The sequence below is a fragment of the Tachypleus tridentatus genome, chromosome 4, assembly GCF_004210375.1.
Source record: "Tachypleus tridentatus isolate NWPU-2018 chromosome 4, ASM421037v1, whole genome shotgun sequence".
NCBI lineage: Eukaryota > Metazoa > Arthropoda > Merostomata > Xiphosura > Limulidae > Tachypleus > Tachypleus tridentatus.
In genome coordinates, this window is record NC_134828.1 from 101131665 (window position 1) to 101149612 (window position 17948).

Below are 17948 nucleotides of genomic sequence, written 5' to 3' on the forward strand. Positions count from 1 at the left end.
CTGTCAAAAAACATCTCCAGAAAAAAAACTATAAAAAAAACAAAATAATTAATTAAAATAAGAATATAAATAAAAAGAAAACTTTCCAAGATAATCACTTATTTGGATAAAAATGTATAAAACAGACACATGAGAAAAGCTTTAAGATTTCATCAACACAATAACTTAACATTTCTACACCTGTCCAAAATAGTGACTGTAGTAAAGAAAAAAAAAGTGCAATTGTACATACAAAACTAGATAATATGACACCTAAAACATGGAGGAGTCTAAAATTAATATGAACAAAAAAACAAACTACTCATTAATCTATTATTTCTATTAAACACGTGTAGTGCCACCACAAAAATAAAGTTACATAGTCAACATCTGATATTTTGTTAAAGGTAAAAAGTAATGAGACAAAATGCACATGTGTGAAGGTAGTTATTATACCAGTACAAAAGAATACAATGAAACCTTAAGTAACCTACCTTACTTCCAGAAAGTGTTGTCAGGTGAGGAGATAAATTCTCACCCACTTGGTTATAGATAGCTACCATACAAAATACAGCAGCTTTTCGAACTGAACTTTCTGTGTTGTCATAGGCCTGTCAAAACAAAAAAAAGGTCTTCTACTGTTTAAACTCATAATTGTGTTTTATTTTTCACCTTTCAGTAAACATTTCCAATTCAATCCTTACATAAATTTCAAAACTAAATCTATAAAACTAACACACAACTTACTAATTTCACCAATTATAACAATTTTCCTTAGTTTACTGATACAATACCAGTGTCTGCCTTAGTAAAATACCACTATGGTGTATGGTTTTTAGCACACAAATACACACCCTCAATACCTACTGTAATTTATATTATTCCTGTGAAAACTTCCAATATTTAACCTGTCAACTAATACATATACTTGTAGATATTAACAGAGAGTGTCATGAAATAATTACATTCCTACATGTGTGATAGTAGTCTAATAAAATACAAAAAGTTCTGTCAATCTTTTAATGTTAGTTTATTTCTAACTGATCAACACAACTGATAAATATTAACATCAAATAGTCTTTAGACTTGTGTTAAAGCCTAATAATGTAGAACTATAACATAAAAGGTATTTATCAAACAGATTGTTTCAATTGATCATTTGAGCAAAACAGAGAAGGCACTGGACTAAATATATATAAACTTCTCTTATGTGTTAAACATGCTTTTTAAAAGAAAGATACCATGTGTCTTTTAAGTTACAATGTCATTTTATATATTTAAACATGAAAAATTCATATATATATATTAGTCATGTAATATATTTCTGTACATATCTTTCCTCTATACAATATTTTAATATAACCAGAACATAAATCACCACAAATTATCACATATAGGTATTATCTCATAAATTGTCACCACAAAACTCAGTCATTTTTACATATTGGTCTGACATCTACTTCATTAAAAACTACATAACATACATTGAATATAAATTAACAGCTTTTTTTTTGTGTGTGATACACTACATACTTCTCTACAAAATTCAAATATTATTTATACCTAAACAGTGAAAGTCCACTTACTCTGATAAGAGAAGGCATCATTTCTGGTAACAGTTGTAGAACAACATTTCTAGGATTATGTTCCACTAGCTGAAAAAATTAACAATGTGAGTACAACTGTAAATTTTAAGAACTAAAACTGAATGGAGGATAAAAACCATCACTTCTATTGATAAGCTTTTCATAGAGTATTTAATGAATAAATCCAGGATTCTGTAAACTTGACCTCCATACTTCTTGAAGAATAAGTTATTTTTAATAAAATTCCACTAGCTTAGTAAAGTACATCTTTTAAAAATGAATATTGTATTAAAACATAATATATCTCAGATTTTCATTTTTAGCAAACCTTTTCAAATAGCAAATTAATTTTAATAAAAACAACAACCTTGCACAAGTTGCTTATATCTCCATTAACCATTCTTACCGGCTTCAACATTTTGACGGCAGCCATATTAACAGGGTATTCTCCAGCTCGGATGATGGGTTTCAAAGTTCTTACACATTGTTCTGCTGGTAATCTAGATCCTGCTATCTCACAGCACACCTCAGCAGCTTTCATAACCTGTATTTAAATTAAAGATGTACTGTGGAAAGCAGCTTTCATAACCTGTATTTAAATTAAAGATGTACTGTGGAAAGCAGCTTTCATAACCTGTATTTAAATTAAAGATGTACTGTGGAAAGCAGCTTTTGTAACCTATATTTAAATTAAAGATGTACTGTGGAAAGCAGCTTTCATAACCTGTATTTAAATTAAAGATGTACTGTGGAAAGCAGCTTTCATAACCTGTATTTAAATTAAAGATGTACTGTGGAAAGCAGCTTTCATAACCTGTATTTAAATTAAAGATGTACTGTGGAAAGCAGCTTTCATAACCTGTATTTAAATTAAAGATGTACTGTGGGAAGCAGCTTTTGTAACCTATATTTAAATTAAAGATGTACTGTGGGAAGCAGCTTTCATAACCTGTATTTAAATTAAAGATGTACTGTGGAAAGCAGCTTTCATACCTGTATTTAAATTAAAGATGTACTGTGGGAAGCTGCTTTCATAACCTGTATTTAAATTAAAGATGTACTGTGGAAAACAGCTTTTGTAACCTATATTTAAATTAAAGATGTACTGTGGAAAGCAGCTTTCATAACCTGTATTTAAATTAAAGATGTACTGTGGAAAGCAGCTTTCATAACCTGTATTTAAATTAAAGATGTACTGTGGGAAGCAGCTTTCATAACCTGTATTTAAATTAAAGATGTACTGTGGAAAGCAGCTTTCATACCTGTATTTAAATTAAAGATGTACTGTGGAAAGCAGCTTTCATACCTGTATTTAAATTAAAGATGTACTGTGGGAAGCTGCTTTCATAACCTGTATTTAAATTAAAGATGTACTGTGGGAAGCAGCTTTCATAACCTGTATTTAAATTAAAGATGTACTGTGGGAAGCTGCTTTCATAACCTATATTTAAATTAAAGATGTACTGTGGAAAGCAGCTTTCATACCTGTATTTAAATTAAAGATGTACTGTGGAAAGCAGCTTTCATACCTGTATTTAAATTAAAGATGTACTGTGGAAATCCAGATCTTGTGAAAGCTACACTGTCAAAAGGTTATAAAAGACCTAACTATAAAATGTTTACCATTGAAGTATATTACTTCTCATAAAGATGTAAAAAGAAATTACAATAGACTGGATGAGTATGAAGCACTGGACTAATTTCTATTGGATATGCTAATGGAAACTGCATTACCTCTTTGTTAGTTGTGAACAGATGGGAAGTGCAACTTGCTCATCAAGCGTGAATTTGCAATGAATTTAGAGTTCTACACTAAGATATGTTTAATGGTTTCTTGAGATCTGCAGAAGAAAATAGTCTATCCTCTCTCAGTGATGTTATGAGTTTCACTGGAACTTTGTTGAAAGAGTTTTAATAAGAAATTGGTTGTTTAGGACAGTGACTGGTTAATTTTTAATTCTCCAGTTTTTTGGAAAGGTTACATACCTAGTTTTCTTTAAAATACTAATTTATTTATTTGTCATAAACAATGTTTAGGTAGTTGATTAATTTATTTTATAGTGTGTTTAAGTATTACAAACCCAGTTCAAAGATGAAATCCTTTTTTTCTATTGTTAGGACTTGGTTTCTAAAGCCAAGTCAAAGCTTAAAAAATGATTGTGGCTTAGAATTTAAATTATATACTATGTAGATAGACCCTGGTTACCTTTATTATATTTTACAGATTGAAAAACACACACACATCTGTAAGTTAAAAACACAACACAAACATTAAGATAACTTTAAATTTGGTAATTAAAAGTGTTTATTAATCATGAGGTCCTTAAGTATGGTTTATACACCAGTGGTGCTATCAATCAATAACAAAATCTTTATAAGTAACTGCTAATTTTTTTTAATGTTTATTAATTCCTTGATATAATTACATTCAAAAGTTTTTCTGTCCACAGTAACGTTTCTGTAGATACTGACATTTATTCAAACTGATAAAGATACCTAAAAACAAACCATGACAAAACCTTTCTTTTAACTGATATAAATATCTTAACCAATAAATTATCAACATCAAGTGAAACACAAAAGCAGCCAAAAAAATGTTATGAAACTTGGCACTTAATTGCTTTTCACTTGGAAAAACAACAATAAAAAACAAGTTTGACTTATTAAATTCAAAAAGAAAAATCACCTCTTTATCTTCATCTTTATTGGCTTCCAAGATTTTTAGAATGGTGAGCTCCATGTATCCCTGAAAGTTATGGGCTTGCCTCTGCAGCAGTTCACACATGGTTTTTAAAGCTAAAACCCTAATAGGACTCTACAGAAATATGCAGAAAATAGTTTGTCATCCAAGTTCTTTGATCGAAAAATGTTTTTAATTTACATACCCTCAAAGTAAATATGAATTATACATACACATAAGTTAGGACTTAAAAACACACTTTGATGTGAAAAAAGCTCACCTCCCAATAATTTTAGGCCACAGAGGATGAAGTTTAGGTGGTTGCCCACATTGCATTCCTTTTGCACAAAATTCTAAGAACTCATAAACAGGAGAAGTGTTCAAGTTCAGAAAGATAACATACTTAGCCAGCTTATAGCAGTATATAAGTTTTACTGAACTTCCTCAGTTAACTCTATTGACAGACTTTTTACAAATCACGGATAAAATGGTTTTCAAAAGAAGAACCAAATGTTATATCATTCAATCTGTGATACCACCATCATTCCCTACAGATGTACAAGTTTTTCTACCTCCTAATATAGAAACTAGTGTGAATTGGACCACACTAGTGGGCAATTAACATTTTATATATATCACCAGGAGTTGAAATCTCCATACAGTATTAAAATGAAATGACAGTATTGAAAGTTTTATTTGGGAATCAGTCCACCAGGCTTCTATGATTTACATAATGAGTTTAAACAAATGATTATAAAACAATTTGATTATACTAAAACTTTAATTCATTATTCTTTGATAATGGGTATTTTCAAGCTAGGTCACTGTGCGTTATATTGTTTTTAATGAAATTAATACACACACAGCAGCATATACAAGTTAAAAACATTTCAAGTTTTTCTCAGTAGAAGCTGAAATTGACAAATATAGAGAAATATAGCAATAAAATGGTCTAATACTAATGATACCTCTACAATGATATGAATATATATTTTAAAACCTTTAAATGATATCCACATCTTCTTTTCACACATACATACTGAAGAGTTTGTGCAGATGTTTCAAGAAGACAATTAGTTTTAAAGTTACCTTAAAAATTTAATGAAACAGTTTTATGGTTAATATATATCAATAAGTTTGGCATCAAAATGTTTCAAGTTTTTATTTAGGTTTCAATTTATTATTTTTAAAAGGAAATATCTAAATAAATTGTCATTCTTCATTTCTCTGTGCCACCTTGTGTCCTTGTGCTCTCTCTTTGACAATTAATAGCCAGAAAAAAGAAGACTGGTTAAGTATTTCATTATTTGTTTCTCATGCTTACTCTTTTTTTTATAATAATAAAAGTAATTACAATAAAAAAATAGGGATCCTTTTAGGTCAGTCTAGAGCAGGTAAAATTAATAGCATTATAATAAAAATGTTTCATGATGTATGCACACATGCAGCCCACAGCAGCTCTTGGATAATGTAATTTGTTAGTGTAATTTCAGTTTCACATTCCCCCAGTGATTTAGAACTTGTCTGTTTTTATAATTTCGTGCAAAGCTACTCGAGGGCTATCTGTGCTTGCCGTCACCCTAATTTAGCACTGTAAGACTAGAGGGAAGGCAGCTAGTCATCACCACCCACTACCAACTGTTGAACTACTCTTTTACAAATGAATAGTGGGATTGACCATAACATTATAACCTACCCATGGCTGAAAGGGTGAACATGTTTGGTGTGAGGGGATTAGAATCTGCAACCCTTGGATTACGAGTCAAACGTCTTAACCTACCTAGCCATGCCAGGCCACGATTTAAAACTTATAATGGCACAGACAGTAGTTAAACATGGTTCAAAGTGCAATGAACAATAAAATTTAATTATAAATGTATATACACTGTTACAAACTTAAGAGCTACATAGGAGAAATTAACGTAGTTTTTTGTTCAAATCTGATGTCATTTTAGAAAGAAAAGCAAAAAGTAATTTAGATTTATTTCAATTTTCTTTTTGGTGGTTACATGTCAATCAAATTGAATAATTCTGTTTTGAGATAGGGTAGAGAAAGTAACAGATACCTTTAAAGTTTTACTGAAAAAAAGTTTGAAATGTATTTAGGAAGTTTTTAGGGGTTAAAGAAAGGAAATTCTTGAGATGAGGAAAGGTATTTTAAATTTTAAAATTAAAATTGCTTTTCATATAGACTATTCAAAATATTCATGGACAAATATTTGTTTTATTTTATTAAACACACTTTTAAAATATGACTTTTTGTATGTGAATGTCAATTGAAAGTCTGCCAAATTTTGTGAAGATATAGACAGTATATTGAAAGTTAGAAGTATTAAAGCCAAAAAACTAAATGAGTACAAAAAGATTGAAAACCATTTTCAAATACTAATTGTCTTCTTAATGATAGTTAGTGATATAACACAATTTAAATCATTGGCATATTACAAAAATACCTTTCATACAGGAAATAAAGCATATAAATTAATTTGAGATGATACCTCTTGATCTCCGATCATTTCTATTACAAGACGAAGAACGTTTCGGAAGTTTGTTTCCCACCCTGGAAGGCTGCTGTCTTTTGCTAATTCGACTAGATTATAAAGAGCCTGTTTCCGTTGTTCCTGCCTAATAAGAAAACAGAAATAACTTTGTAAGTATTTCAAGTTTAAAACTTACTTTTAAAATGCTTAGAAGACTAGTTTGAATTAAAAACCCCAATTACTAGTACAGTATTCATGTTCAAATATGGAGATTTATTCTGTCAGAAAATGAGAAGGCAAGCATTATAGAGTTTTAAAAACCTAAATTAAGTTAAAAATTTAATATTAGTAATACAAACAGTAATGTTAAAAAAATGATGCAACAATGTCTCAGCCAAAAGAAAAAAAAACAAATACAAAAATTATGTTTTTACAAGTTTAGCAGATAAACCATTTGCTTTTTCAAGAAAATGGTTTAAAAGTCAGATGGTAAACACAATTAAGAAAAAAACACAACATTGCTTAAAGAAAACTGTTTTTTATTCTTCAGTTATGATATATAATGAGGAAATTGTTTGTTTGTTGATTTTTTGTGTGCAAATATTCTTTGAGGCCATTTGAGGATAGTGTTGTTATAATAATATAATAGCAAATTCAAACACATACACACAAATTCTTTGATAAATTGTTTTGGCAGAGCATTCATGATAAAAATTTATAGAATGGATGGCAACTGCCTGTTGTGGAGACACAAGTGTAGAGGATAACATTTCAAAAGTCTTCTGCCTTTTGAAACATTGATGTGTGGCACTGATGTTAATGTTGCCTATGGCAGCATGCAGTAATAATAATGATAGTTTCAATGTATTAATTTCATTACAAGTTTAATATTAACCACAATGATGAATATATAATCAGAAACTATTTTCAGGCACTTGGAAATATATATATAAATTTAAGAAAAACTTGCATTAGTAAGCTGTGCAAAACTGAATTCAAATTTAGTAGGGTATTATTCATCATTATCTTCATTTCATAGTTTTTAAGTTTATAACTAAAATGAGTATTTCAGTTCTGAAGTATTAAGTATCTTAATTTTATTCATTTTATAAACTTACTCTAAACAAATCATCAAGTTTATAAGCTTTTTCTTCTCACAGTCACCTTCCAGTTGTTTTCATAGTAATAATAATAATAAAAAAAAAACACTAGAAGCAAATATGAGGAAAAGATTACTCAAAATTACATTTAAGTAATTGGAATTTAATTAAGTAACTATATCTTGTATATTCCAAGTCTAATAGTTAATTAATGGCATTTTGTGAACAAATAGTCAGAGGGAAAATTTCCTTACCTTATTGCTAGTATTTTATTAAATTAATTAGTTTGGAAATTAACATAAAACATTTATCAAAACATTATTTTTAATCAAGTTTTTACTTTATAATAATTTGTTTTTGTACATAAAATTATGGTATATTTTAACAGTGAACATTTTGTTTAGCATAAACAACTTCACAATGGGCTATTTGTACATTGACCACTGAGACAACTCAGGTGGAATTACAGCACTGAAACCTACCAGTCAGAGACAGAGTTGAACAGAATTTAACTGATTTGATTTCTAATACTAAGTTAACTAAACAACAAACAACACTTATAACAAGTCTTTAGTATCATTTTCCTTTATTCAGCAAACATTTGTTCATATTGAAAGAAAAAAAAGAAAGACTGCAATAAAAATTAACAAATACTTAACCTAAACTCCACGACTATGTTCTTTAAAACTTGAAGGCTTATTTTAATGTTAAAATCACACTAGGTAACAGATTTCTTTTGATCAGTTCATTACAGATTTCAAATCTGAAGTTTGTTAAAATCATATTGAAAAATCTATTTATTTTATATATATTTAACCTGTAAGAGTGTAATTAACCATGATATTAAAAATTATCTCATAAATTATGTACCACTGATTACAGCATCAATAAGGAAAGTGAAAAAAAACTACATGCAAATTTCATAAAAATTAGAACTTAAACAATGTTTTTAAATAATATAAAAACTGTAAAAAATATTTGACTTTGGCTTACCTGGTGTTGTGGTTATTCAATTCTGTTAGAACATTAATAAATGGAGAATCAGCTGCAAAACAAAAGGCATGATGAAAAAATTAAAAAAAAGAGAATGATTTCAAATCATTAGCAATGCAATTACTTGAAAAAAATGACTTGTTATAAATGTATTTTTATTCCTATAATAAACAATAAGTTATGAATGCAACGTTATAGAGGAAAGTTAGGAAAAACACATACCAAAACACAAAAATTGAAAATTAAATTTTCATTAAATGCAAAATATACAATTACAGTTATTATTATTAATTTCATAATTATGGAGCAACTACTAATGATACCTGCCACCATCTCTGATTTTGAACTACTGACCTGCTCACTGGCAGAGCTCTACTATCCATATTACATGACTGACTGTCACTCTTGTAACACACCCTTAGTTTCAAAGTGAAGGAAAGATTTTGTGGTATCACATGGTTTCAAAAGTGGCTTGCAAATTTTGAAATCCAGAACTACTACTACATGAATTATCAGGCATAAAAACTCTCCTATAAAATTAAAGTTCTTTATTCTGAAAATAATAGCTCAGAATCTAAATAAAAGAGTAAACAAAGCCTGAATACATATACAGTAGTTTTCAAAAGGAAGGTTTATCTAAAAGGAATTTCATAAATATGACAATTGGATGGTTAAAATGTAATATATTTAATCAGAATATGCTTCAGAAACTATTTTTCTATAAAATTTATTGTTAATAATCTTTCAGCAACAACTATACATACCATCTTCCACCTCACTATCTACATCAAAAACTGTTTCTTCTAGAACATCCACATCTAAGCCATCTTTCATGTCCTATACATAGCAAAAAATTAAAATTAGTAAAGCACAAAACTACATATATATGAATATATTGTCAGATAATGAAAAGTTTACAATAATTAGTGCTGTTCTCATGCTAAAATATTGAATGAGGCTTGAAATTCAGGCCTTGAATCAAGTTATACTGACAGTATAAGAACAATACCCCACATTAGTAGCTATTTCATATGTGATCTCCAATATTCTGTACTAGTTTCATAAAACTGACTGAAACATAAAACTAGCAACTGAGTGGTTATAAATTATCATACTGTATTTAAAGAAATCCTGTTTTAAGATAATATTATTGCAAAAGTTAAAAATTATCAATTCTTCCTAAGACATTATCTCCCCTAACATGAAATTTCTCAGTTTTAATTTTTCAAGATAATGCCATAAAACAAAGTTCATAGGAAGTTTATAATAAACATGATTCTAGGTTTATTTTACACATTTTCTTTACCAATACTTCATGTAAAAATAATTATCTTTAAGTAACAAAGTAGCAAGTCTTAGGAAGAAACTAATTATTTCCACAACCCATTCTAAAGGTCATCACCTCTGTTAGAAAAACAAAACTGAGTTAACTGAAGATAACTCCTACTCTGCCAAAATTTGTTTGTGTGTGTGCTCCCTAGTCCAACTATTTTCTCACTGTTGAGTATCAAAAAAGATGCATCAACACAATCAATTCCTTTACAATCTTAAATGCCTAAAATGGATCCCCTCTAACTCTACAGAGATCTTAACCTTTCCTCAGAAGAAGGTTATTAGAATGGAGGGGATTTCTTATACAATACTCCAAATGTGGCCTAACCAGTGACACATGCAATGAAATATAACCTCCTCTAGCCTTCTGTTCAATACTTCTGTAGATACAACCTAAAATCCTATCTGCCCTACCACTAGCAACAGCACACTTCTTGAATGACTTAACACAGTGATCCATCAGTATATCAAGATCCCTTTCTTTTAATGGCATTGTTAAGGTTCCCATCTAAATTATACTTCTAATTCAAATTATGATAACCTACATGCATTATATTGTATTTATTATAAATAAAACCCATCTGCCATTTATTTGCCCAACTCACAAACTGATCTAAGCAACATATCTCCTGTAGTGTTACTGCAGTCAGTAACAACCAAGAACCTGATATCATCTACAAATTTAAGCAATCCATTGACCATTCTTTCATCTGTCAAAAAGAGCAATAGTCCTAAAACTGAGCCCTGGGTACCCACTTGTGACAAACATTTTATTAAGTTAAACCATGTTGATGATAAAATAAAATTCTAAACACTGTTAATAACTTTACAAAGTATCTTTTTTTCAGACTTTCCAAAACTTTTTCCACAACTGATGTAAGGTTAATGGGCCTATAATGGGACAATTGTTATAATCTACATTGAAAAGAGGAGCAACATTATTGAACTTCCAATTCTCTGGTGCCTGCCCTCTATTTGAAGACTTACGAGAAACATTAGCAAGTAACTTACATATAAAATCCTTCAAATCCCTTGGAGAAATATTATCTGCTCCAGAAGCCTTATCATACTTCCAACCTTTTACTTAACAAACTTAAAGCACTCATCTGGCATTGCTTCCATCTATCAATTGTTTAAAAAGTGGAATACTGCTAAAAGCTTCTTTAGTGAAAATCAAAATTTAATAACCCAGCCATCTCGTGATCACCAGTTACAAGCTTTACTATATCATCCCTCGAATGTCCTATCCCCATAATAACATTTTGTTTATTCTTAATGTATCTAAAGAAACTCTTACTGTTAATTTTTACATTTGTAACCAAAATATCATTATTCCTCATCACCATATGCAGAAAAACATTGAACCTATTTGAGAAATGACCACTTGTACCCAGATGTTCCCCAATTTTCACCCTCTTGATCATTTCTGTATTTTCTGTTAACAATAAATCTCAAATGGCATTGTTTATTGTAGATTCCTTGAATAATTGGTGAAGAAAGCCATGTTGAACAGTTTAAAAAAAAACAAACTTGTCTTCCTCATGGTTTGACTCTAGCATTTCCAAATCTACATGTCTGAAATTAAAATCACCCATAATTGTGATTTCATTAAAAACTGAAATCTTAATTGCACTGTTTCTCACTGATTTCAACAGTATCATCTGATTGTCTGAAACAAATTCTTAATAAAAAGTCTTTTCCTTTTATATCAACTAATATGGACCCAAATGGATTCAATTACCTTGCTAATATCCTTAATATTCTCAATATCAATAGGATGTACCTCACACTTTACATATGAAGCCATTTCTCCCCCTCTCTTTACTACTCTGTCCTTATTAAATAACCTATAACCATGTATTTCAAAGACATTTCTGTCATGAAAATCATCTACACCTAACCATGTTTCAGTTCTTTCCTCATGAAAATCATCTACACCTAACCATGTTTCAGTTCTTTTCATTATATCAAAATCTTCCATTTCTACCAGTGCTCTAAAATCATCTAGTTTATTTCTTATACTTCTGGCATTACAGAGTAACAACTAAGCCTACCTTTATAACTACTTCTATACTCGTTTCCTATGTTAAATTTTTCTCTATCAATTTTTTATTTTGAATTTAGTTTATCCTGGCCTTCACCACCATCTAGTCCTTGTTTAAAATTTCCCTTACAGCCAAGTTAATAGCCCTAGCAAACACTTCAGTTCCTATGTTATTTAAATGCAAACCACCCATTCCAAAAAACTTCCTTCTTCTTTTGAACTGATCCCTCAAGTCCAACTAGCAATTTGCTCATCCTTAAATACTAATGTAATCATTAGCATTTAGTCCAAGCAGACTATTTATAACTTCATACCTACAATTAATTATGACCAGTGTCTCTAACAAAATTAATTTATGGTCTTTTTCTTTAAATGCCTTTATCAACCCCTTCTACTTGTTAATTAACTCCTCTGAACTACATTTTCTTACATTATTAGCTCCTATGTGCTGAACAAAAATTGCATCTCTGCTAGCCCACATAATTATATCTCCTGCTCTGTCAGTTATATACCCTGTCTGTGCCCTTGGATTTTTTCCCTATTTACCCTACATAATATGGTATACACATGCCTCATAAAGGAATTACCTATAACTATATTCTTAAGTTTATCATCCACATCATTCTCTGTCTTTTGTTTTCCTTCCCTCCAACATTTTCATCACTCTCTAGAAATTTATGACATATAACACATATCAGATACACATGAAGCAAATTAGGGGGAAGCAGGCTCAAGGTTTAATATGATGAACAAAGTAGGGATACATGTACCACAGGTGCAATCATTATAGCTGTGGTCTAAGACTTGTCTTGGAGCCCAGAAAGCTCTTGGATTATGTATTAAATTGCATGTATTCTCATGCTTTTCCTGAACAGACTGACAAGTGGAAACATGGGCACATTTCTACACCAATATACATGTATATTGTTAGACATTTATTTGCATAACTCTTTCAAAAGTATTCTAACTTAAATTTAACTTTTGCTTCATATGCGATGAGACACTATTATATGGCTATCATAAAAGCTGAGGTTTTTATAATAATTCAGCATTTGAAAAATACCAAGACCTAAAGACAGAAAGCAGTGTGGTTATACAAAATCTACTGTCAAATTTTAAACAGGTACTAACAATAAACACTGTTTTATGCATAAGAATATGAATGTACAAATTACAGTAATATTACAAAACAAACTGTGTAAGTATTTCTAATAAAAAGTATCGAACTAACATATTTTCTCTTTCCAAAATGACTGGGAAAACTTGTACACATTAAATACAAATTTTACTAATGAAAAATAAAGTCGTAGATAAAATTTAGAAAAGAAGTTTTGGTTTGTTTTGATTTTAAGCAAGCTACACAAGAGCCATCTGCATTAACCACCTCTAATTTAGAAATGATTGATTAAATGGAAAGCAGCTGCTAATTGACACCACCCACTGCAAACTCTTGGAGTTTTTTTTTTTTTTATCAATGAACAGCAAAGTAACCATCACACTATAACACCCCAATGGCTAGAAGTATGAGTGTGTTTGGTGTGATGAGGAATCTAACCTATGACCCACAGATTGCAAGTTGAGCACTCTAACCACCAGAACATGCCAGGTTTCACCCAAGATGGATGGTTATCTTCACAATGTTTAAGGCACATATCCATCACAAACACTTCTAATAGGAGGTTTACATATAAGATTTATTTTTTAAGTGAAACTGCATGTTTTACATTATCAAACTTGACAATTTCTTAATATGAAATGAAAACTTTGTCAGAAACATGAACTCTTAATGCATACCAAACTTAACAGTTAAAGTTGTCCTAAAATTAACAGCACATTCCCAAAAACTGACCTGGAGAGAATATCAAGGATTTTGATCCTCAAGACTTATACTACCTCCATTTGTTATGGCTGATATTTTACAAATCTCAAGGTAAAAGGAAAAATATACAGTACCTGATCATGGTAGTATGCAGGGTTGTAATCTGATGAAGAACACTTTGTAGGTGAAGAGTCTGAACTAGAAACTTCTCTTGATCTTTCCTCTAGCACATCCAGCCTTCCCTCAGGGGCAGATGTTTGGCTGATGCCCGAGTCCAAAGACATGGATTCATTAATCTGATCATCCTTTTGTTTCTGACTACTATCCTTTCCATAAAAATCTTTTTCCAGGGTGCTACGACTATACTTCTGGATTTCTGCTGATGTCTTTTTCAAGGAATTATAGATGTCTTCAGGGTTCAAATTTTCTGTGTCATCATATTCAAATGACTGACTTAATGACATTCCACTTTGAATTCTATTCATTCTGAAAACAATTATTTCCATTTATTAACTCATTTTTTACAAAGCCCATCAATCTCTCTTTATCAAGAATACAAAAACTAAATCTAAATGTTTCAAAACACATTACAAGAATGTTGCACAGAGTCACACTTAACAGTTAAAGAAAATAACATAATATATGTGTTGAAAGGGAAAAGTGACCACCAATCATGTAAGCAGTTGTATGATTTAACAATTTCTCAAAATAAACTTCTGACCTGGACAGAGTTGCAGTTGGAGACTGAAGATGGGACATAATGGGGCTTCCAGGAGTCTTACTGATACCTACATAAGATGTACTATCTGTACTTCTTCTTCTGGAGCTAAGTAAATTGAAAGCACTATCCTGTGGAAGAAATTACAAGTTATGTGATCATTTTGCAACATCAAAATCAAGACAGGTTACAACAATTATTTAACTGAATGATGTTTTCAGTCACAATTAATAAAGCTTAAAAATGATCACATATAAAAATTAATTAACTTGAAACTGCTTCTTATTAATTACAAATAAACTAAAAAATTAAATAAAGTAAAAAATAAACCATTGTAAGATAAAATTAAACACACTAAAATTACAAATTCAGAGTGAATAGAATATATATTATTACTAAATACCATATAAAACTCAAATAAAAAAACAAGCAAAATTCTATGATCTAACAGTTATAGTCCTCAGAATAATTGATGTTTTTCTAAACGTCAATCAACCACATTTTTCTTTAATGCATTCCTTACCTCACTAACTGAAAGTTAATTTATTTTTTTTACTGAATATGTAGTTTCTCCCATTATACTTTATTAAATATACCGTAATTTAGTGAAAATGGAGAACATAAAAAAAAAAAAAAATTCATCAACTTCTACATAAACAAGTTTTTATTAGAGCAACACAAGTTCTTATCAGTCTCTTAATAGGAGATTATTGTTATTTTCTGTAACAAAAATATATCAACAGGTTTCAATATTCATGTTTTAATAAACATATAAAGAAGTACTAAACAATAAAGAGAAAAAAAATATTTCTGAAGCCTGTTTTTATCCTACCAAAATTATCGAATCTGATATGGCCAATAATGAAAATAAAGGATAGGCTATGCTGAATTATCAGTTTCAATGCTGGACACTAGTACACACATGTACTTATTTTGACTCCTGAATCACTACAAGTAACACATAAAATTATGTTGATGTTATATACTGGCTTCCACATGATTGTGTACTAGTACATTATATTATTTTGATGAAAATACTTAATTTTTTCATTGATTATATATACGAGTTGAAACATATTACTACAAAAAGTTCCTTTGGTGGCTCTGGTGTAGTTTCTGTACAACACACAAGAGTGTAAGTGTTTGTAACATCAGTTGAAAAATAAGAAAGCTTACTGTGAAAAATGGCAGCTCATGGTAATTATTTGTCAAAATAAAATAATTCTCCAATTTTACTTTTACTTTTGGCAGTTTCTTGTTACCTACATACAGGTAAATACAGAATACAAAGATAACAGTAGGCTTAAACAGAAATGTTTTTTTTTTGAATAACACAACTTGTTTCATAGCTCAAAACTGGTACGTTCTTTAAGGATGAAATACATCATTATACAGTTGTGTATTTCAACATTTTGTGTAGGTGTTCTACATTTAGTTAGATGACATTTTTATGAACAGGATCTGCAAAGATGAAAACATATTAACCACCTGCTAAAGAACAGGGTTACATCCAAGAGACACTGTAAAAACTCGTGCATACTTGACCCTGTTTCTGTATCACAGCTCTTCTAGGATGCAGGTTGTACTCAAGTTGAGGGATGGCAGAGAAATTTGTTTAATTTAGTTTGAATCGAGGATTTATCTTCCTTAAATGCATAATAATAACAATGACCACTAGATTCGTTATCTAGTTCACTGGCATATTACACAAGGAACTTTATATAAACATTATTACATTACTTAAAAAACACATTTCTGTGTGACCCACACAATAAAATCTGTAAATGTTCAAAACTTGGCAAAAAATTTTTTATTTCCTCACTAATTTGAAACTGAACCAATAGTTAAATAGTTATACGACACTCTGCAAGACTATCAGTTCTTTAAAAGCAGCAGTGTTAATAATACTATTTCTGGTTGTCAGCAAGTCTCACAGTTCAAAACATTACATAAAAAAGAAATACTGAAAAAAATCATTACTACGTGTGTGCTTATTTATTCAACAAAATTAGTGATATTCTTAAAGATTCTCAGTGTAATTTGCTAATTTTAAAAGAAGTAGGAAAGCACTTGGTATCTAATGAGCTATTAGAAGAAAACTTTGTACCATAGCTTATTAGCAATATCAGTACTAGGAAATTAAAAGTTAATGGTAAAAAAATTAAATGTGCAAGTCTTAATGAAAACCTAAAAAGTATACTTTTGGTCAACAAAACAAATTAAGCCTAACCAACATGCATTACTCGTAGTATCAAGTTAAGTTCTGGTAAATAAACAATTTATTATTGTTACTTTCAGTCTGAATGGCACTTTATGAAACATGTGGATTAGAAATTCTGAAGCCACTTGGCTACATCCCACAAGGTCTGGGCATAGTTGTCACAAGTTCAAAACAGATGACCAGAGGATAAATCAACATGCCCACTTTCAGCCAAATAATAGGATTGACTATCATAGTTACAATGCCCCCACCTGAAAGTTTATAATGTTTCCAGCATTTAATAATAGATTACACATTCGACCTTCTGATCTGCATTATAACATGCCAACCAACAGGCCAAACTTAGCTCAGTTTGATAAAATTTGGCATAATATCTAAAGCATCTACAAATGTGAGTAATGTAAACAGCTTTACAACAGTCACCTCTTAGTTAATTAAAAATGAAAATTAAAGTTAAAACAAAAACAGAAAAACAACTTCAGGGATGAAGTTAACCATACTAAGTTCTTGAATTCAATGAAAAAAATGTTGGCAAACTAAATAAAAATGATCAAAGTTTATATAAATTTATGTTAAATACAACATGCTCCAAAAATGCTTCTATTATGTAAGACACTATTTTGAAGACACTTCAAAAAGTTATTTATACTTCATGTACTGTGTAAAAATGTCAGATATATACATGATAACAATGCAGGTAGATTACTGTATGCGATTTTTGTTGTTGTTATAAAACATATAGATTAAGGAAGACAAATTGCTAATAATATTTTCTTATGATATATAGTATTATTTGAAATAATAACAGGATGACAAGTTTGGTCTGTTTAAACTAGTCAGGGGTTCTTTTTGTTTTGTTAATTCTTTAGTCATTTGTATTATGACTTTTTATTAATTTTCACACTGCACTTCTTTAAATAAATAAAATAAACATGTTTGCTCTATTTAATTATTTTTATGTTTACGCTGCAAAGTTTACAAGCCGATACCAGTTAC

The 17948-nt window shown here is 29.9% G+C and overlaps 1 protein-coding gene across 14 annotated transcripts in view; it reads right to left on the reverse strand.

Moving 5' to 3' along the window:
- The window catches only part of LOC143249773 (CLIP-associating protein 1-B-like), a 179180-nt gene that overhangs the window by 5300 nt on the left and 155932 nt on the right, over positions 1-17948 (reverse strand). For all 14 annotated transcript variants that reach the window (XM_076500167.1, XM_076500171.1, XM_076500162.1 and 11 more), the window contains 9 exons: positions 14735-14862; positions 14148-14499; positions 9583-9655; positions 8819-8870; positions 6744-6870; positions 4252-4380; positions 1972-2109; positions 1566-1634; positions 474-590 (listed from right to left, as the gene is read on the reverse strand). In XM_076500167.1, coding sequence (XP_076356282.1) covers positions 474-590; positions 1566-1634; positions 1972-2109; positions 4252-4380; positions 6744-6870; positions 8819-8870; positions 9583-9655; positions 14148-14499; positions 14735-14862 — 1185 coding nt within the window. The remainder of the gene's footprint in view (positions 1-473; positions 591-1565; positions 1635-1971; positions 2110-4251; positions 4381-6743; positions 6871-8818; positions 8871-9582; positions 9656-14147; positions 14500-14734; positions 14863-17948) is intronic.